The sequence below is a fragment of the Chenopodium album genome, chromosome 9 (genome assembly GCF_948465745.1).
Source record: "Chenopodium album chromosome 9, dcCheAlbu1.1, whole genome shotgun sequence".
Lineage (NCBI taxonomy): Eukaryota > Viridiplantae > Streptophyta > Magnoliopsida > Caryophyllales > Amaranthaceae > Chenopodium > Chenopodium album.
The window spans coordinates 56,239,006-56,256,221 of record NC_137842.1 but is presented as its reverse complement, the minus strand read 5'-3'; the positions used below and the strand labels follow the sequence as shown (position 1 = coordinate 56,256,221).

At 39.4% G+C, this 17,216-nt stretch overlaps 2 protein-coding genes across 2 annotated transcripts; both read right to left on the bottom strand.

Annotated features, from left to right (window-relative positions):
* Positions 1-11,153: 11,153 nt before the first annotated feature.
* On the bottom strand, positions 11,154-12,433 carry LOC145557760 (uncharacterized). Its single transcript, XM_081618935.1, has 2 exons — positions 11,872-12,433; positions 11,154-11,770 (listed from the first exon to the last, which is right to left on the bottom strand). The coding sequence occupies exons 1-2, from the start codon at positions 12,431-12,433 to the stop codon at positions 11,154-11,156; spliced, it is 1,179 nt and encodes a 392-aa protein (XP_081475061.1).
* A 206-nt stretch (positions 12,434-12,639) lies between these two features.
* Positions 12,640-14,413, bottom strand: LOC145557759 (protein FAR1-RELATED SEQUENCE 5-like). The gene is made up of 2 exons (XM_081618932.1): positions 14,348-14,413; positions 12,640-13,818 (listed from the first exon to the last, which is right to left on the bottom strand). Exons 1-2 carry the CDS (start codon positions 14,411-14,413, stop codon positions 12,640-12,642), a joined length of 1,245 nt encoding a protein of 414 aa, XP_081475058.1.
* Between the last annotated feature and the right edge of the window lie 2,803 nt (positions 14,414-17,216).

The window sequence follows — 17,216 nt, the reverse complement described above, 5'->3', positions numbered from 1 at the left end:
CAAGGTGATATCATGACATGACTCAATGTGTACATGACTCGTGTGTGCATTATAATGTGATCGTGCGACTCGAAAATGCAAAAAAGCAAAAATTTTCCGTCATTTTTGTGGAGGGTACCGACTTTCTCCCGAAAAAGAAAGATGCAAAAAAGAATCGAAGTGAAGTTTTTGAAGGTGCATGTTGAATGAGCTTAGTCAAATGTTGTTTCTCACAGTACAAGGATTGTAACATCTTAGACTATCCTAGCTGACTCGATAATGAAAGTATTTAGGTAACTTAGGCGCGGAGGCTAAGCACTTCATACTTTGTGATGCAATGATGATTATGATTGATGAGTTATTTTGATATGACAATACATGCTTCAACGTTGTGTTATGATTTCATGACAAAGGGTTCCTAAGGAAAAGTATATTTTGTTATGTATCTGTGCAGTGTGTGAAAGTGATACTAAAATTAGGCCACAAGGGCTAAGTGTGTGGAAAGATATTATTAGTTAAAAGAGTCAAATGGTGGTGACTCTTAGGCTAGGTAAGCTAATGATGTAGGGATCAAGCCCCCAAGTCTAGCTCTACATGGATAGGGATGAGCATATGAGATCCCTTGATATGATCATGGTGTAAGTGTGTGAATTTGAATATGAATGCATTTTTATTACGACCGCACCTCGATGTGAGGTTGCCTACGTATCCGTTAGGAATCAGGCCGAACGTAGCTCTAGCCGAACCTCGCACAAGTATGTGTATACCTCAAAAAGGTCTTTTTAAGGGTTGTAACGTGGTTAGGCTAAAGGTTTGAAGAAGAAGGGGATAAAGGCTCAAGACCCTAGATAAGCCCCCAAGCTGTGCAACCTTGCTTTTGAATCTTTATATATATATATTTTTTGTATGCTTGAGTTTCTACTCTTTTTTAGCTCTCTTTTCTCTTTTGCTTTAGCATCTATTTTATTTTTATAAGTGTGAGCAATCCCGATTATGCGGTCTATCACTCACTTGGTATTCATGTTTCTTAGACACGGTACCGAGCACTCGATAAGAGACGCAATCTGAGACGTGTTCATATCAAAGACATTGGAACACTTGCCCTTTGTTACACTTTTATTTATTTATTTTTTTCTTATTTTTTGCTATTTTACTCTTTTGAAGTCACTCAAGTTTTTTGTGATATTGAAAACTACATAAGTTGCACACTATCACATCCTAAGGTAGATATAGGTTGAAAAATGACAGGTCTATCATTAGACGAGGCTCAAAGTGGTTTATGAAGAAAGGGTTGTATATTTGAAGCAAGGGTGAAAGGTAATATGATGTGGCTACAAGAGGTGCCTCAAATCATTGGTATACCATGTGCTTAATTCGACATGGATTTTTTTTTTTTTTTAATGCAACATAATGAAATGATCATATGCAAGAGAATAAATTCTCATTTTTATTAAAAGGGGAAAAGAAAGAATCTACAAAATTAATCTAAAGAAAGGTGCCTATGCTAGACTTATTGGGGAGAGGAAAAAATGAAAAGAAATAGAAAAAAGAGGTCATGAAATCTTGTCGTTGCAGCTCGCCTCTTGCCTTGTGTTCATCATCACTTAGTGTTCTTGCCGACTGGAGGTATTGGAAGCTTGTTATTATCAATCAAATGCTGGATAGCCTCCTTTAGCTTCCAACATCTCTCAGTGGCATGACCCCTACCTTGATGGTACTTGCAGCGCACGTTTGGATTCCAACTAGGCAATCTCTTCTCGAGCGAGGGATCTTGAAGAGGTCCAATAGGAGTAATGAGTCCCTTGGCATGGAGTCGATCGAAAGCATCATCGTAGCTAATTCTAATAGGGGTAAAATCCTTTTTTTGTTGCTTTTTAAATCCTCGATTATCCATGGCTAAGATCTCATTAAGGTCGAAAGTACCAACATTGTTACTAGAGTAGGTGTTTTCGGAAGAAGAAGGATAGTCGTTCTTCTTCCCTTTACATCCACTTGTACTATCGTTACTAATCTTGGCCTTCTTGTCGCGCGGAGGAACATGAAGGAGATTTGAATCAATGAAGTCTTGAACACAATCCTTGAGGGCGAGACACTTTTCGGTAGTGTGATCGCGACCTCTATGGTATCGACAAAAGGAATTTGGATCCCAATTGGGAAAACATTTTTCAGGTGGAGGTTCTTGACTAGGACCAATGGAGTGAATATGACCTTGATCGTGAAGACAGTCAAAAGCTTCATTGTAAGTCATTCCTATTGGTGTGTATTCTTCAATGGTCCGTTTTGCCCGTGGCTTAGGAGCATTGAGTTCTTCATTAAATCCTTGGCGAGAATTTTGTTCGATGACCATCACCCGATTTTCTAATCCTTCTACCATATTCAAGAGCATGGCAACGACATCTTGCAGTTTTTGAACGTCCTCTTTTAGACTTGACGAGTCTTTCCTGGTATTATCTAAGAAAAGACTTTCATCCTCCTCAATCATGGCCACTTCATCGAGAGAGGTTATATAAGCTATCTCGATCATGGGCTCTCCAACAAGTGTGATAAGAAGTGATGGATCGAAGGATGTTTGATCTCCTTCGATGGCTAGAATTTTAGAAGTTTCATTGTCATCGATCAGATCTTGAATAGCTTCTTTGAGTTTCCAACACTCCTCAGTGTCGTGACCCTTTCCTTGGTGTTATTTGCGGTGCTTATTTGGGTCCCACTTGGGTGGCCTGGCTTCTGGAACTAGATCTTTGATGGGCCCTATGGGCATGACTAGTCCTTTGTGATGTAGCTTCTCGAAAGCTGTTTCAGAACTCATACCGAGTGGAGTGAACACTCTTTTTGACCTTTGGATTCGCGATTTAGAGGCGTTCGTGGTATGTACCTCATTAATGGGAGAGGAAGAAGAAGGATGGTCGTTCTTCTTTCCTCTCGCACTATTATGTTTCAGAAGGTCATCTTCAATGTCAATGCCTATATTATACACAGCCTTGAAAGTATTGAAGTTGTGTTGGTATTTTAAGTGCTTTGAATACTTCACTTGGAGATTCTTGATAAACATCCTCACAGATTCTTTTTCGATAGGAACCTTAACTATATTAGCAGAAGTTTCCCTCCATGTTGAATAAAGAAGTGAACCCTTCGTTTTCTTTTTGTTTTAACATCTCGAGTTGTCTGTGGTCTATTTCGTCTTGAATGTTACATTTATATCTATCTATGAAAGCGTTTGCTATGGACTCCCAGGTGGAGGTTTTCTCTTTCTCGAGAGAAAAGAGCCATTGCTGACAAACGGTCTCAAGAGATAGTGAGAACAGAGAGGGGAAAACCTTCTTATCAATACCCCTAATGCTCATTATAGTTTCAAAAGCTCTTAGATGAAAGTAAGGGTTATATGTTGCCTTGAATTTAGGGATAAGATGTCAGTGGCGTTGAACTTATGCAGAAGAAGTTCCTTGTCTAGCGAGACCCCTTTTGAACTGATGCCCTGAAATTTATAGTCACTAGATAGCTTGCTCAAACTTTCTTGCATAAGGTTCATTTGTTGTTGCTTCATAGGGTCATCAATTTTAAGGGTTAAAGCCTTTAACACCTCAGTCACGTCATTCAATTGATTCCTAAGTTCATTGAACTCTTCTTGACTTGCCATTATCTTTTTAGCCTTCCTCTTTTGACGAATTGGTTTATCAAAAAGTGAGACTTGAATAAAGAGGTTGTCCTTGATTAATCGCCCTTCTCTCCTCGACCAAGTACTGTGGAAAGGAATTTGGGGATATTCATTGTTAATTGTTTGACTCAAACTTTATTCAACATGCAACGGATGGAGGAAGTGAAGAAAGATTAGAATAGAATGTGACGAAAAATGATGTAGATGGAGGGATATGAAGAATTAGAAATAGAATGTACCCCCAACTCAAATGTCGGAAAAGATCGACTCATGCATGAACCTAAGACATGGTCATGGTGACATATACTCGAAGTGTGTGCTAAGACTAGTGAGTGTAGGTGATATGTTAAGACTCGTGTCATGACCATGTGGCTAGACTCAATTAATGACTTAACAAAGTATTATTGACAGCAAAATTTAACCGAATTAATTAGCAAACTGATTAATTAGACACTAGGTGATGACTCGATCAATAAACCGAACTTTCGTCAAAACGGCAGGACTGGCGCCTCTCTTTGCAGTGTAGCGCCAGACGACAGAGCTGTCGCCAGGCGCCACACTCCACAGAGTGGCGCTACAGTTCAGACTTTGGCGCCATTGCTGGAGCTTCAATCTGGAACTGTTTTCGGTGTTATTAATCAACAGGGGTATGCCTAAAGTCGTACTAGGTCAATTCTGATTAAAATATTAGACTTTATTTACTCAAATTAATTAATTAATTAATTAGGCAAAGTTATTTAAGTCATTAATTTATTTAATCTCAACATAAGTCAAATAAACGGTTAAGAAAAACATTGTACATGCACAACAAATAATGCACAATTAGTCAAGTAGGCACAATATGATGCAATGAGTTTGCAACCTAACCATGGCTCTAGTTCTCTAAAGTTTAGGATATGGTTTAGTCAAAGAGGGTCCATGGTTAATTGTCCAGATGCACCGCGCGGAAGCCTAACCGTGAAGGGTTGGCGCGAGTGGATGGGACACCGCGAGTTTTTTTTTAGAAAAAACTCGCTTCCATGGTTTGGTGAATTCAACAATCTCGGATGTACCCTTTGTTGCTCAGAGCGTTCAATTAGGTATATGGAGCATTAATTCCCAGAGGGTTATGTCCATATGTAGAACACATATGGGTTTCAGAAAAGTGAGAAAAACTCAATCAGGAAGTAGGATCGAGCAAACAATGCGAAAAACTGGTCAAAATTAGAACGCATATTTCTGGCTCGGTATTGGAAGAATTTGGCGCCAGCAAACAGAGATTGGCGCCAGGTTTTAGCTGTAGCGCCTGGCGACAGAACTGTCGTATGGCGCTACAGTTAAACTTCTGGCGCTAATACTCTGGTCGCTAACGCTAATTCCTATATGCCTCAACAGCTTTCTGTGCTCGATAAAATATTCCAGTTTCGCGCAGTGTTATTTCGGTCCTAGTTGTGAAAGATATTTCTCAAATTCCCTACGTGTAAAATCCTATGTTTTAACTCATTACGGATGGTCTTTCCAATGAGATCTTTTTTATGCATATGACAATAATGTTAATCAAAATTACGAACATGAAATACATAGAACGTTTCGAGTCTTATCCACTCATTCTAAATCATTGCCGAAACAAATTCAGGAATTAAAATAGAAATCCTCCCCAGTGGAGTCACCAAAAACTGTAGAGAATATTTCATGCGTTAATCCCCTATCTTGAACCCCACTGTGATCATACACTAAAGTACGGTGGCGTTCAAAGGGAAAGAAGATAGAGCAAAAGAGTCGCCAACAAGTTTTTTAAGGAACTTGTAAACCGTTCACGAGGTGAAGGTTACACCCCTTAACGATCCAAGAGATCGTCAACTCCATAAGGTCTTGAACCAAATAGGATTCAGGGATGAAGGTACAAATCCTACCTAAAAGAGATTGAACCTGCCCTAATAATAGGCCTCTACTTTATTCTGATCGTATTCATATGCGCTTTCTGACTAACATGCAATCAATAGGATTAACCCTAAACCTGTTTATCTATGTTGGTTGAATTTAATGCACAAATAAATCTATTATTGGCGATCACTTGAATTATAATCAAATGAACCCTACATAAGATTATTAATTATCTTATTAAGCATGATTATAAGTACCAATTCCCTTTAAACATGTATTAAAAGGTGTGATTAAGCAATAAAAATAAATATATCAAGCAACATAATAATAATTATCATAACAATAATAATAATAATAATAATAATAATAATAATAATAATAATAATAATAATAATAATAATAATCATTATAAAATTATAATCATAATTTAATTAATCATGTTAAAGCATAAGAATAGCAAGATCATAGGCATGATACTAACAAGATTAATAACAAACCCTAGCATGTCACTGAACAATAAAAATCAAATATATAGCCCTATAATGATACTAACATGAATATTAGGAAGAACATAAAAGGCGTCATAACAATCATACTTAGTATTAAAATTACCCTAAACATGGAAAACATCCTAACATGATACTAGGAATCAAAATAACAATCTAATCATGATTTCTATATCATAATATCAATTAAACCATTAAAGTACTTACTTGGATGCCTCGTACCTCTTTCTAATAATAAAATACACGCGTTAGTAACTTCAAGGAAAATAATAAAACAACAATTAAATTAAATAATTGAAATAGAGATTTGAGCCCAAACCCTCATAAATTAAACCTTTCACGTCTAGGGCGAAGGCAACTTTGAATATGGCTAGGTGTATCTAAATCTAATGAGTGCGGAATTTTTTATATTTGAGAGAAGGCTAGTTTAGAAAAGAGAGAGAGAGAGAAATCAAGAAAACTTGATGAGAGTTGGTGAAAATTAGAAAGAACAAGAATTGATGAGAATTGGTGGATGAAAACGGAGTTTTTAGGAGACTATTTATAGAGAAAATCAGCTAAAAAGATAAAACTTCAAAACAGAGTTCTAACGCGGATAAAACAATGTTAGCGCCAACGCCGGCCATTGGCGCCAGACGCCAACATTAGCGCCAGGCGCTACAGCTGGCGTTAGGCGCTGACTCAGAAATTCACGTGTTTTCTTAAAATCAGATAGAAATTGCCGTACAGGAGGATAAAATCGTATTTTCCTCAAAAACGTTCTTTGATTCTAATTAAAACTCTAAAAAGTCAAAAAAAAGTCAATTTATCAATGCTAATTGAATTAGGAATGAAAAAGGGGGGTGTTAAATACCGCCATCCAAAGTGATCAAAACCGCCCTCATTTCAAGCAAAATGCCGTTATTACCCTTATTAAACCCTAATTATTTTTTTAATTTATTTTTTACCCTTTTATTTTTTACTGCCCCATCAAACACCACAACCACCACTTTCTTTCTCAACAACCACCACAATCACACACTTAGTGACCACAATCAGCGGAAGGCGGCAGTAGGCGGCGGTGGCCTGGTGTTTTCATGGCTGGAAATTCGATAAAAGAGGTTAGTTTCTCTGTTTTTTTTCTGTATTTTTTTTTAAAAAAAATCGATCGCTGGCAACCGGCGTGTAAAACCGATTGGCCAATTGCGGTTACCGGCGATCGAAACCGGTTAACGGCAGCGGCAAACCGGTTTACCACGCCGGTTAGGTACCAGCAACGGTGGTTGTTTTTTTATTTTTGTTTTTTTTTTTAAATTCGAATTAAGGTTACCGGCGATTGTAACCGTGTGACCGTCGCCGTTAACCGGCGTGGAAAACCGGTTGACTGTCACCAGCAAACGGCAACCATAACCGGTTAATGGCGGTGGTCACAGGTTCACAAGTCACCGGTAACAAGCGGCTCATTGTTCCCCGTGGAGTGCTACCATCTTCTGATACATAATTGTTGGCTGTAGAACTTCTCTCATTCCTGCTGCCTTCGGCAAATTTCATGCTTACTTTATGAAGCCCTTTTGCCTGCTCATCTGCATCCCATTCCTTCATGCAATAGTCTTCTTCTGTAACACCTTGTTTTGGACCGACCAACAACAAATGTGAAAAGTTAAATATGAAATAGAGGTGTCAAATTCTGTTAGCATCAAGCATCAGTGTCAAAATTCATCAATATGAGACATCATTGGTGACCCTAGGATAAATGTAGAGAAACATCTTACAATATGTATACAAATATTTGACGTGTCTAGATAATTTCCCAAGGCCACAGAAAAACCGAGCAAGTAATGGAATCGTATCAAAAGACATAACCAATCAAGTGAACATCAACAAAGTTGTTTATATACACATATTTACCACAAAGCTGTCCTCGAGGTTCTAAAACCAACCTCAACAACTTCAAAGAGTCAAAACTCCAAAGCAATGGCAGTCTGGTAGACCTACACATTCCTCATGGAAAGATTCCCCTACATATTTGCTAATTGATTAGAGCAACAAGGCAGCCTAACACTATGAGCACTATAAAATATGCTTTCATCTTTGAATTGGATGCAATTGTATTAATATGATCATTTAAAGTTTTAATATTTGTAATTGTAACAAGGAAAGATAAAGGAAAGCAGCTAGTGAAGGTTTAATTTAAGGTTATGGACTTAAAAGTAGTTTAAGGTTCTAGTTAGATGGAGTCTTTAAGTGAAGAGGACTTGGTCACTGTTTGGTTAGGTATTGTCTAGTTAGAATGGAAAACTTTGATCTATTCGGTGTTGACTTTTGGGTAATAGCTAGAATTTATGCATCTAGATACATGGCACAATTAAGCGGCCTTATTGTTGAAAGGAACTCCACATTAATGGATAATGTTGCATATTGGCTGGAGAAAAAAGCTTAAATTGTGGATTTTTTTCTTCTATTTGACACTGCATATAGATCACATGATTCTCCTCCCTGCTCAAATATCAGGCAATTACTGTTTCTCAATGATATTTTATGAAAAATTGAGGGACAGTGAACCTGTGAGGGATAATGGTCACAGTACTAATTTTTATCATCATTATTATTATGAAAAAGTGAGGGACTAATATTATGATTGTTATTGTTTTTTTTTTTTTTTTACAGTTATGATTATTATAGTTATTTTATTATCATTATTATTATAATTGATTGTAAATATTTTGTTCATTTGTTTATGACGACAGTTGGGTAGGCTCAAAATGACGTTTGATCGTATTGATGGCTCGGGTGAGAGACATACCAGGACTCGTGTAGTGACTGCTTCGACTAGGAGACTGAGGTCATCAGCTCCTATAGCTGATGGAGCATGTGTTGATGATGAGGTTCAGGGACGTGAGGGTGAGGACAAGGAGGGGGAGGAGGAAGAGGAAGAGTGGGACGAGGATCAAATTAATGATTTGATTTACGATGATGAGAGTTTGAGATATGTTCGACGCCGGGGAGGCAGGGGAGAGCAAGGCTAGACGTCGTCTGGAGTCACTTTGAAGAGAGGTGCTGATGGTAGATTTCAGAGTATTGGAGTTGGTACTTCCCGAACTCGTAAAATTCGTGTTATCCGAGCATCGAATGATACTTCATGGCTTGTTCAAGCTCAAATGCCGGGTGGTCCCAAGGATGGTAGTCTCATTCCCAGTTACGCAGGTTACATCGCCACGCAAATTTGGATGGGGCCGCAAAAAGATCGTGACGTGTTAAAGTGTCAAGCTAGGACGCAATGGTGCTCAAATTTACATGAGATGCACAGTGCTATGGCCGATGATGTGCGTAGATGAGTTGATAGTACTGGTTTGAGTGGGCTAGTTAACATCATGCATCATCACATTAACTGGGCCCTGATTTCAGCGTTTGTAGAGCGCTGGCACCCAGACACAAACACTTTTCACTTCCCGTTCAGCGAGATGACTATTATGCTCCATGATGTACAGTACATACTTGGGTTACCTGTGGAGGGTGATGCTGTTGTAGAGCAAAGCGGTGTTGCGTCTTTGAAGGCTGACTTTCAGAATTTCTTAGGGATAGGAGCAGACAAACTTGTTGCCAAGCCAGCAGCCATTTGGAATAACGGGGGGGTGTCAAGTCAGGCCATATATGAGAGATGCCTAGCAGAGAGAGGTGATGCTGATATCCAGGTGCAGGGTTTCTTGTTGTTAGTTCTAGGAAGCACTATTTTTGTCGATAAGAGTGGTAGTCGTATTCCTCCTTCTTGCATCTTAGAGGTGAATGCTTATTTGTATCGGCAGTTAGGCGTTGCCTCACGGATAGGTTGCAAACAGATTGCTGGGTGTTTGACTTTGTTACTGTCTTGGATTTACGAGTATTTTCCTGCATTTCGACCTGTTCAGGGTTGTTTAGCCATAACATCGACTGATGCTCGAGCCGCCAGGTGGGACACACAGATTCAGGAAAGGGACTACCATCGTGTAGTTTCTTTTCGTAGACGCCTTGAGCAGATGACCGATCGAGAGGTATATTTTTTGGCTAAATATTTATTATAAATTTTAATTTTTGGATTTACAAGTTAATAATAATAATTTTTTTTTTATCTTTAATTGTTTGTAGGTTATTTGGAGGCCTTATACTTTGAGTCCAGCTCATTCGGTCCCGAGAACTACTTATTTGGGTTGGATACAGTATCGAGACATTGTTGAGCCATACCACCTTGACAGAGTTGTACGACAGCTTGGGTTCGTTCAGGGGATCGCTCCTCCCTGTTTTACACCAGATTATGCGAGCTGGCCGACATATGAGACGCGAAATTACGCGGTTAGCTCTGCAAGTGCACCACAGTTTTGGGGCAGATTTAATGTCGGGACTTACTGTATACCCCTCTCAGACTATTTGCCATTGTTGGACGAGGAGCCTACTTGTTCTGATGATTACGAGGGCTGGTTCTACACGTACTCACATCCACTTCTTATGAGTCCCGATGCAGTGCTTGGCCCACCACCTCGACCCGACAGGACAAACGTAGATTTTGTAAGTTTATTTCACTATTTAATTTCTTATATTTAAGTTGATTTAATTAATTTTTTTTTAATTTAATTTCATTACTTTTATTCATTTAATAATGTTATTTAATTGTCTTACACGATTTAATTTCATTTGTGTAGTGGTTGCAATTATTCATGTCTCCATTACGCAAGTTCATAGCTGAGCAAGGAGACAACATCACCCCCACAATGATCGAGGCGCAGGAAGCAATCAAGTTGTGGAATGACATGTTAGAAGCTTGATATATTTTTTTTAATTATTAGATTTGGTTAATTTGGATTTTTTTTTAAATTATTAGATTTGGAGTTAATAATTATTGGGACATCATTAGATTTGGACCTTTTTTTTTTGTTTATAGATTTAGGAGTTAATAAATATTGGGAGATAATTAGATTTGGACCTTTTTTTAGCTTGATATATAGATTTTGATTTAATAATTGTTGGGACATAATTTATTATATTCAAGGGTTCATAATTACTGGGACATCATTAGATTTGCCCCTTTTTAAAAAAATTATTAGATTAGGTTGATAAATGAAAAAATAATTCGATAGTGTCTTTTAAATTATTAAATTAAGAGTTCAATATTAACAATGCAATAAAATCTCCTATCAATCACATCATTGACTATTAGCTAGAGTGTTCCAAGTAGCGCGCCTATGTTGATAACGATCCTCCCAACCTGTAACGGTATCGTCACGTATATCGAACCAAGTAGTAGCAATAGGAGGAACTGGAAAATTATCTTCAAACTCCAATTGCACAAAATGCCACCCTAAAGACAATATGCAAAACTCCCTATACGGACCAGTTGATGTTGACGGAGCAGTCCAAGGTAGCACAGTGATGCATGGGAACACACCACGACCATCTATACCAACACCAAAACACATGACAGTGGCATTATAAAAGTTAGCAATCGGAAACAAGTCATCAAAAGCAACCATCCAATGATCTGTGCCGCATCTCCCTCCAGTCCATGTGATACGGTTGATTGCAACATCTAACTGTTCAACTCTATACACTCGAGAATAAATGTCTCGATGATGACCAACCTCATTTGCAATCGATCGTCGAGCTAATATCCATTCATGCTGGTCACCTATGAAGAAATCTGCAACACATCGAAATCCACAGTTACCATCACCAAGCGGATCACTCCACCCTCGTAGAAATGGAAGCATGAAGGCTGGAACTTTATCCAAATATGCGAATTCCTCTAAGTTCAAATCATTCCCTACAAGTGTGCACAAATTAGCCATAAATAATAATAATAATAATAATAATAATAATAATAATAATAATAATAATAATAATAATAATAATAATAATAATTACCTGAAGCTGTATAAATCGGTGCCGTACGACCACCCCGACGACCACCCCTACGTCCACCTCGACGGCCACGAGAACCCAAAATATGCTCAAATCTGCTGCGATTACGCCTAGTAGACGTAGACCATTGACCTGTCGGTGGTCGACCCCTTGTTGTCTCGTTGACCTCTGGATCAGTAAAATCAGTCTGATCTCGGTGTAGCTCCTCAAATAGGACCCGTTTGATACCCCGCACAAAGCTTAGATCACGATCTAAGACCTCATCGACCAAAGACCTAAACAAGGCTGCATCCTGCTCCGACTCATCAGCAAAAACGGGAATGTCAACGCCCTCACCGATCACTAGTGTTTTCCAAAATGGATGGACCTGATCCAAATACAACCCTGTCCCTGCAAGAATTGCTGTCCACATGGTGCATGCACATGGGAGACCGTGCGTCGTCAGCAACGCACACCCACACCTATGCAACACATCATCAGATAACTCTCTCATCCTCTTCAACTCATCCTGTAAAATATCAAGACCTCGAAATGACATAAAGCCGTTAAGATGAAGCAAAGGCATGATGTTGTGTTGTGACGAATCTCAATTAGCATACCCTCAATGTTGCTGTGCACACGACGGAAGATAGTGTCTAATGCTCCTGTAGAACTGTCAAACCATTGTTTAAGTACGGAATGTTGGCTCTCTACTCTACATGTGTTGACATTGCCAAAGTGCATCACCAAATTCGTCCAAACTCGCACAAATTTCTCCTTGTGGACCAACCATTAATCCTCGACGTATTTCACCAGTGGTGGGTTCGATGCTCCCCATGTCGCTTTCATAGTTTGCAACTCTAACTCATACTCGGCAATAGTGGTCGAACACATTACTCTTCTCCATCTACCATTTCGAAATCTCTCGGCCATCAACATATCCTTCCCACAGAAAATGTGCGCCCTTCCCAATACATCCTTGTTAATGTGCCACCCGCATAATAAATGCGCACAATTTCGAAAGACCTCTTTCAAAGCCTTCATCAACCCCAACTCATAATCAGTAACAAAAACATTCGGAGCCACCTCAAATCCAATGTACAACTGCAATTTCTCCAAAACCCACTTGTAGCTTTCATAAGTTTCGCTCTTTAATATGGCATATCCGATCAAAAAGTTTTGATTTGTAGGCGTGACACCAACGAGCTCGAAGAATGCCATGTTATATCTGTTGGTCTTGTACGTAGAATCCATCCCAATGACATGTGGATACGTACGTAACATATTAGCCATCTCTGGGTGGGCCAAAAAAGCATGGGTGATAGCACGGGTATCTGGATCAACATTTATCCAAGTGACATACTTGTACTCATTTGCCAAGTGAACAAACTGGTGCGCAACATCTCGACCTTCACAAGCATCTAGACGAGCACGACTTCTCACATTGTAGATATGTCTCTTGTTAGGGCTCTCATTCGGAAACTTCTCTTTCACGGCTGCCATAATGTGACGCGGCTTGGCTGCAGCAGAACTCATGTCAATAACAAGCGTCTTTGCAGCTGGACTAAGACCACTAACTTGTCGGTGACCCTCTCGATATACCATGAGCGGATGGTTATGCATACCTTTCAAGCCCTTTTTAGATTTAATTATCCATCCTTCCATGTCCCGCAAACATCGAGCCGAGATTTGAAACGTACATTTACAACCCTTGCTCTTCGTGTTCTTCCGTGTGGCATTTTCACGGTCCCGATTTTCCCCTCTGTTTCTCTCCCCCCGATCACATTTCATGTAATTAATTGGAAGCCCATTTCTTTGTTTCTTATACGATGAATTTGTCAAAAAGAACCCTAATGGAGTGGCAATTTCTCTAGCCCAATCAACAGCTGCTTGATAGGTCGGGAAAACTTCTCTAGTTTGAAAATGCGGGCTATAATCAACACCATCACCGCCATAATCTGATAATGACGCCTGATACAAATAAATAATTCTTTTAATTAATAATAACGAACAATATAACATTAATAATTATAATTATAATAATAATCTTAAATAGAATAATATTTATTTATATTATTCATACTAGTATAAAAGTTAATACAATAATATTAGTTTTTATTTAAAAAAAAAAAAAGCACCGTCACCACACTCAATCGGAGCTGCAAACCGGTTGACTAACATGGGTTACCGGATTTTACCACCGGTTGACCGTGACGGATAACCGGATTTCAGCACCGGTTTCCCATGGTAACCTGCGTGGAAAACCGGTGGACCAACACGGCCAACCGGTGGTAAAAAACGGTTAACAACTACGGTCAACCGCAGCATAAAACCGATTCCCGGGGAGGTTGACCGGTTTCGTGCACCGGTTGACCGGTTTCACATCAAGTTTTACGGCAACATATATGTACACAACTAGCTAATTTATAATTTATTCCAAATTCAGCATAATTTATAATCATATTAGTATACAACTAGCTAATTAAATAAATAATCGTACTTGTTCAAAAGCCGAGGGTTGAGATTGTGGTTGGTTTTCCAACGAATCACCGTGATTATCATCCATTTCCGATAACTTTTCTGTTCGTGGTGGTGGTCAATCTATTAGTGGTGGTGGTCCGATGTAGGTAGTGACGCGGTAATTGTAGTCAATTAATTAAAGTTAAAATTTTTTTTTAAAATAATTGGGTAAATATTTATTAAGGGCAAGAAAGTCCCTTTACTTAAAATGATGGCGGTTTGATAAAAAACGTTGGTGGTATTTAGCAATCCACATGAAGAAACCTTCTAGAAGAATCTAGAAGACTAAAACCATTCCTAATTGCATTAGGAATGATAAATCCATATTAGGCCCTCCCCTAGATCATTGGGCCGCAGATAAGGCTCAAACCGGACCCAATTCAGTAATTTGGCCATAACTTCCTCAATATTCATCGGAATTGGGCTTATAATATATCGTTGGAAAGCTCCTTTCAAGCCCCATCCAACTACACTATTATTGGACCCATATCATGGACCAACCAAACTGGATTGGTTGTTTTCTTAAAATAGGTTTTCAAAAACAGAGAGAATAGAAAAGAAATTAAAACTTTCCGCAACACTGAACTTTCCACACTTTCACTTCATTCGATTATGATTCGACGTGAAAGGTACTCATCACTGGGTTTGGTTTTGGGTAGACACAAATGGGTGTCTACAGTACTGGTTCGTCTTGTGCTACGAGGCAATCAAGTCGGGTCACAAAACGGGAGAAATTGCCCTTGGTGGGATGATCACAAGGATTGCCAAGAAGCTTAACTATGAACGCTTCTTCCCTTTATGCACTCAAATTGGGTCCGGCAAGGATTTATTCATTGACATAAAACAAATGAGAAGGTCAGGGTTCCTCCAAGGAACTTCAGATGCCAACAATTTTCATGCTTGGATTATTGACCGCGAGCACCATTGTATCTTGCCTTACCCTAGCCGTACATCCTTGGAGCGGAACGCTAGGAATGTATAGAAAATTCCGCGAGACAATAGTGTGCTACCCACTGCTTTGGGTGGCGCAAGGAATATGGTAGTCGATCAACAACAACAACAACAACAGCAACAACAGCAACAACAACAACATCAGCAGCAACAACAACAACAACATCATCAACAACAGCAACAACATCAAGGCATGAGTAGCCTTGAACAACAAATGATGAGCATGGAACTTGGCATGCAAAGCCTAATGGAGAACCAACAGGGTATGTTTATGCAAACCCAAACTCTCTATATTGCGGCCGTGGATTGGGGTGAGGTCACCCCCCCGGTAAATTACCCCTATTGGCCACCCCAACAAGGCCCGGTCCCTCAGTGGCAGGGATCGCAACCTACTTGGCCCGATTGGCAAGGGCCCTCCTCCCACGGTGTTTCCCGGGTAGACTACCCGACGAAAATCGGGTACGATTATCATGCCCCGGGGGGGAGTGATTTTAGGGGTGACCCCAAATATCCATATGTTGACCCTACCCACCCTTCTCCTCTTCAGCTTCCCGCCCCTTTCGACCCGTTGCCTCAATGGCAACAAGACCTCTTTCGAGGTCACTATGGTTGGCCTCCGGGTTTCACCAGTGGTTGGGACCCACATGTCATCCCTCCGGAAGGTTTCTCTTACGACACCGAGGATGATGGAGATGATGACGAAGCTGGCCCTAGTGTCCACTAGCCCCCCTTGTTCTTTATTTTTCCCCTTTGCCCCCTCCCAATATTTTAATTTGGCGCACCGCGGACGGTGCATTGTTTTAGTGTGGGGGGGGGGGGGGCGGGTGTGTAAGAAGCAAAGGGATGTTTTTTGATAGTGTGGGGGAAGGCTTATCATCATGCTAGTGTGGGGGGGGGGATTTCTTTGTAGGTGGTAGAGCTCTCATGGTTCGGTTGGCTTTATCATGTTTTGATGTTGATTTATCTTCTTGATTGTGATGATGATGTCTCTGGGTGATTATGATGAGCTTTTGCTAATGAATTTTCAAGTGTTTGTGTAGGTGATGGCGCTCCTATGAAGAAAAATCCAAACTCCCGATAATCCAAATTTCCCTTAATCCAATTTTTTTTTTAGATTGTTTTATTTTATTTCTATTTCTTCATTTTATTTAAAGTCTTAGTTTCCTTCTTTGATTTTTTACTTTTTTTTATTTATTTTTGTTTTATCTCAGTCGTTTCTTTCGTTTTGGCTCACTTTTCAAGCTTGGAAATGGAGATAAAGGAAGTTAAGGGGCAAATCGAGGCCCCTCGGTGAGGTTGCATAATTTATCTTGTCTTCACTTCAAGCGGCGTTTGGTGAGACCTTTCCTCTCTTTTATTTTCTTTTTCTTTGGGTGTTTAGCTTAGGTTTAGCTTAGGAAGAAGTTGAATGGTTCGAGGATTTTTGCTTTTGGTTATATGGAACCAGGGATCGTTGATGTTGTTATCGAACGATCACTTGTATGACGATTGGGATTTGATTGGATTATATGCCTCATATGTGAACCTTTTTTTATTTCTTCCTCTTTCTTTTGTTTTGTTTTCCCCTTTTTGTGTTACAAGCATAATTATGACAATTTGAAATGATTTTTGATTTGTAATTTGCTCACTCTTTTGGATTGGTTTGCTTCTCTTGACGATGTGTCTCTAAATGCTTATCTTCCTAGTTGATGAGGGTTTACACAGTTTGAGAATGATTTGGGTTGAATTAGACACAATGTAAGCTAAGGTAGCCTGGTTTAGAACTTTTGAGGACGTTTGAACCCCTAGTTCACAGGAAAGTGGTAAGATGGTGTTGCTCTCTATGGTGGATAGGATTCCTTTGGTTGGTATTTGCTATATTTCTTATCCCGTGTGAGCGTCATTTGTTCTATCCTTCA

What these genes read in the sequence shown, in the direction of transcription:
- LOC145557760 (XM_081618935.1), bottom strand. Translation starts at nt 12,433, where the DNA reads ATGCCTTTGCTTCATCTTAACGGCTTTATGTCATTTCGAGGTCTTGAT. An exon ending in ACCGATTTATACAGCTTCAG is followed by an intron (nt 11,771 to 11,871) that starts GTAATTATTATT and finishes GCACACTTGTAG; the next exon opens with GGAATGATTTGAACTTAGAG.
- LOC145557759 (XM_081618932.1), bottom strand. Translation starts at nt 14,413, where the DNA reads ATGGATGATAATCACGGTGATTCGTTGGAAAACCAACCACAATCTCAA. An exon ending in AACCCTCGGCTTTTGAACAA is followed by an intron (nt 13,819 to 14,347) that starts GTACGATTATTT and finishes TATTTGTATCAG; the next exon opens with GCGTCATTATCAGATTATGG.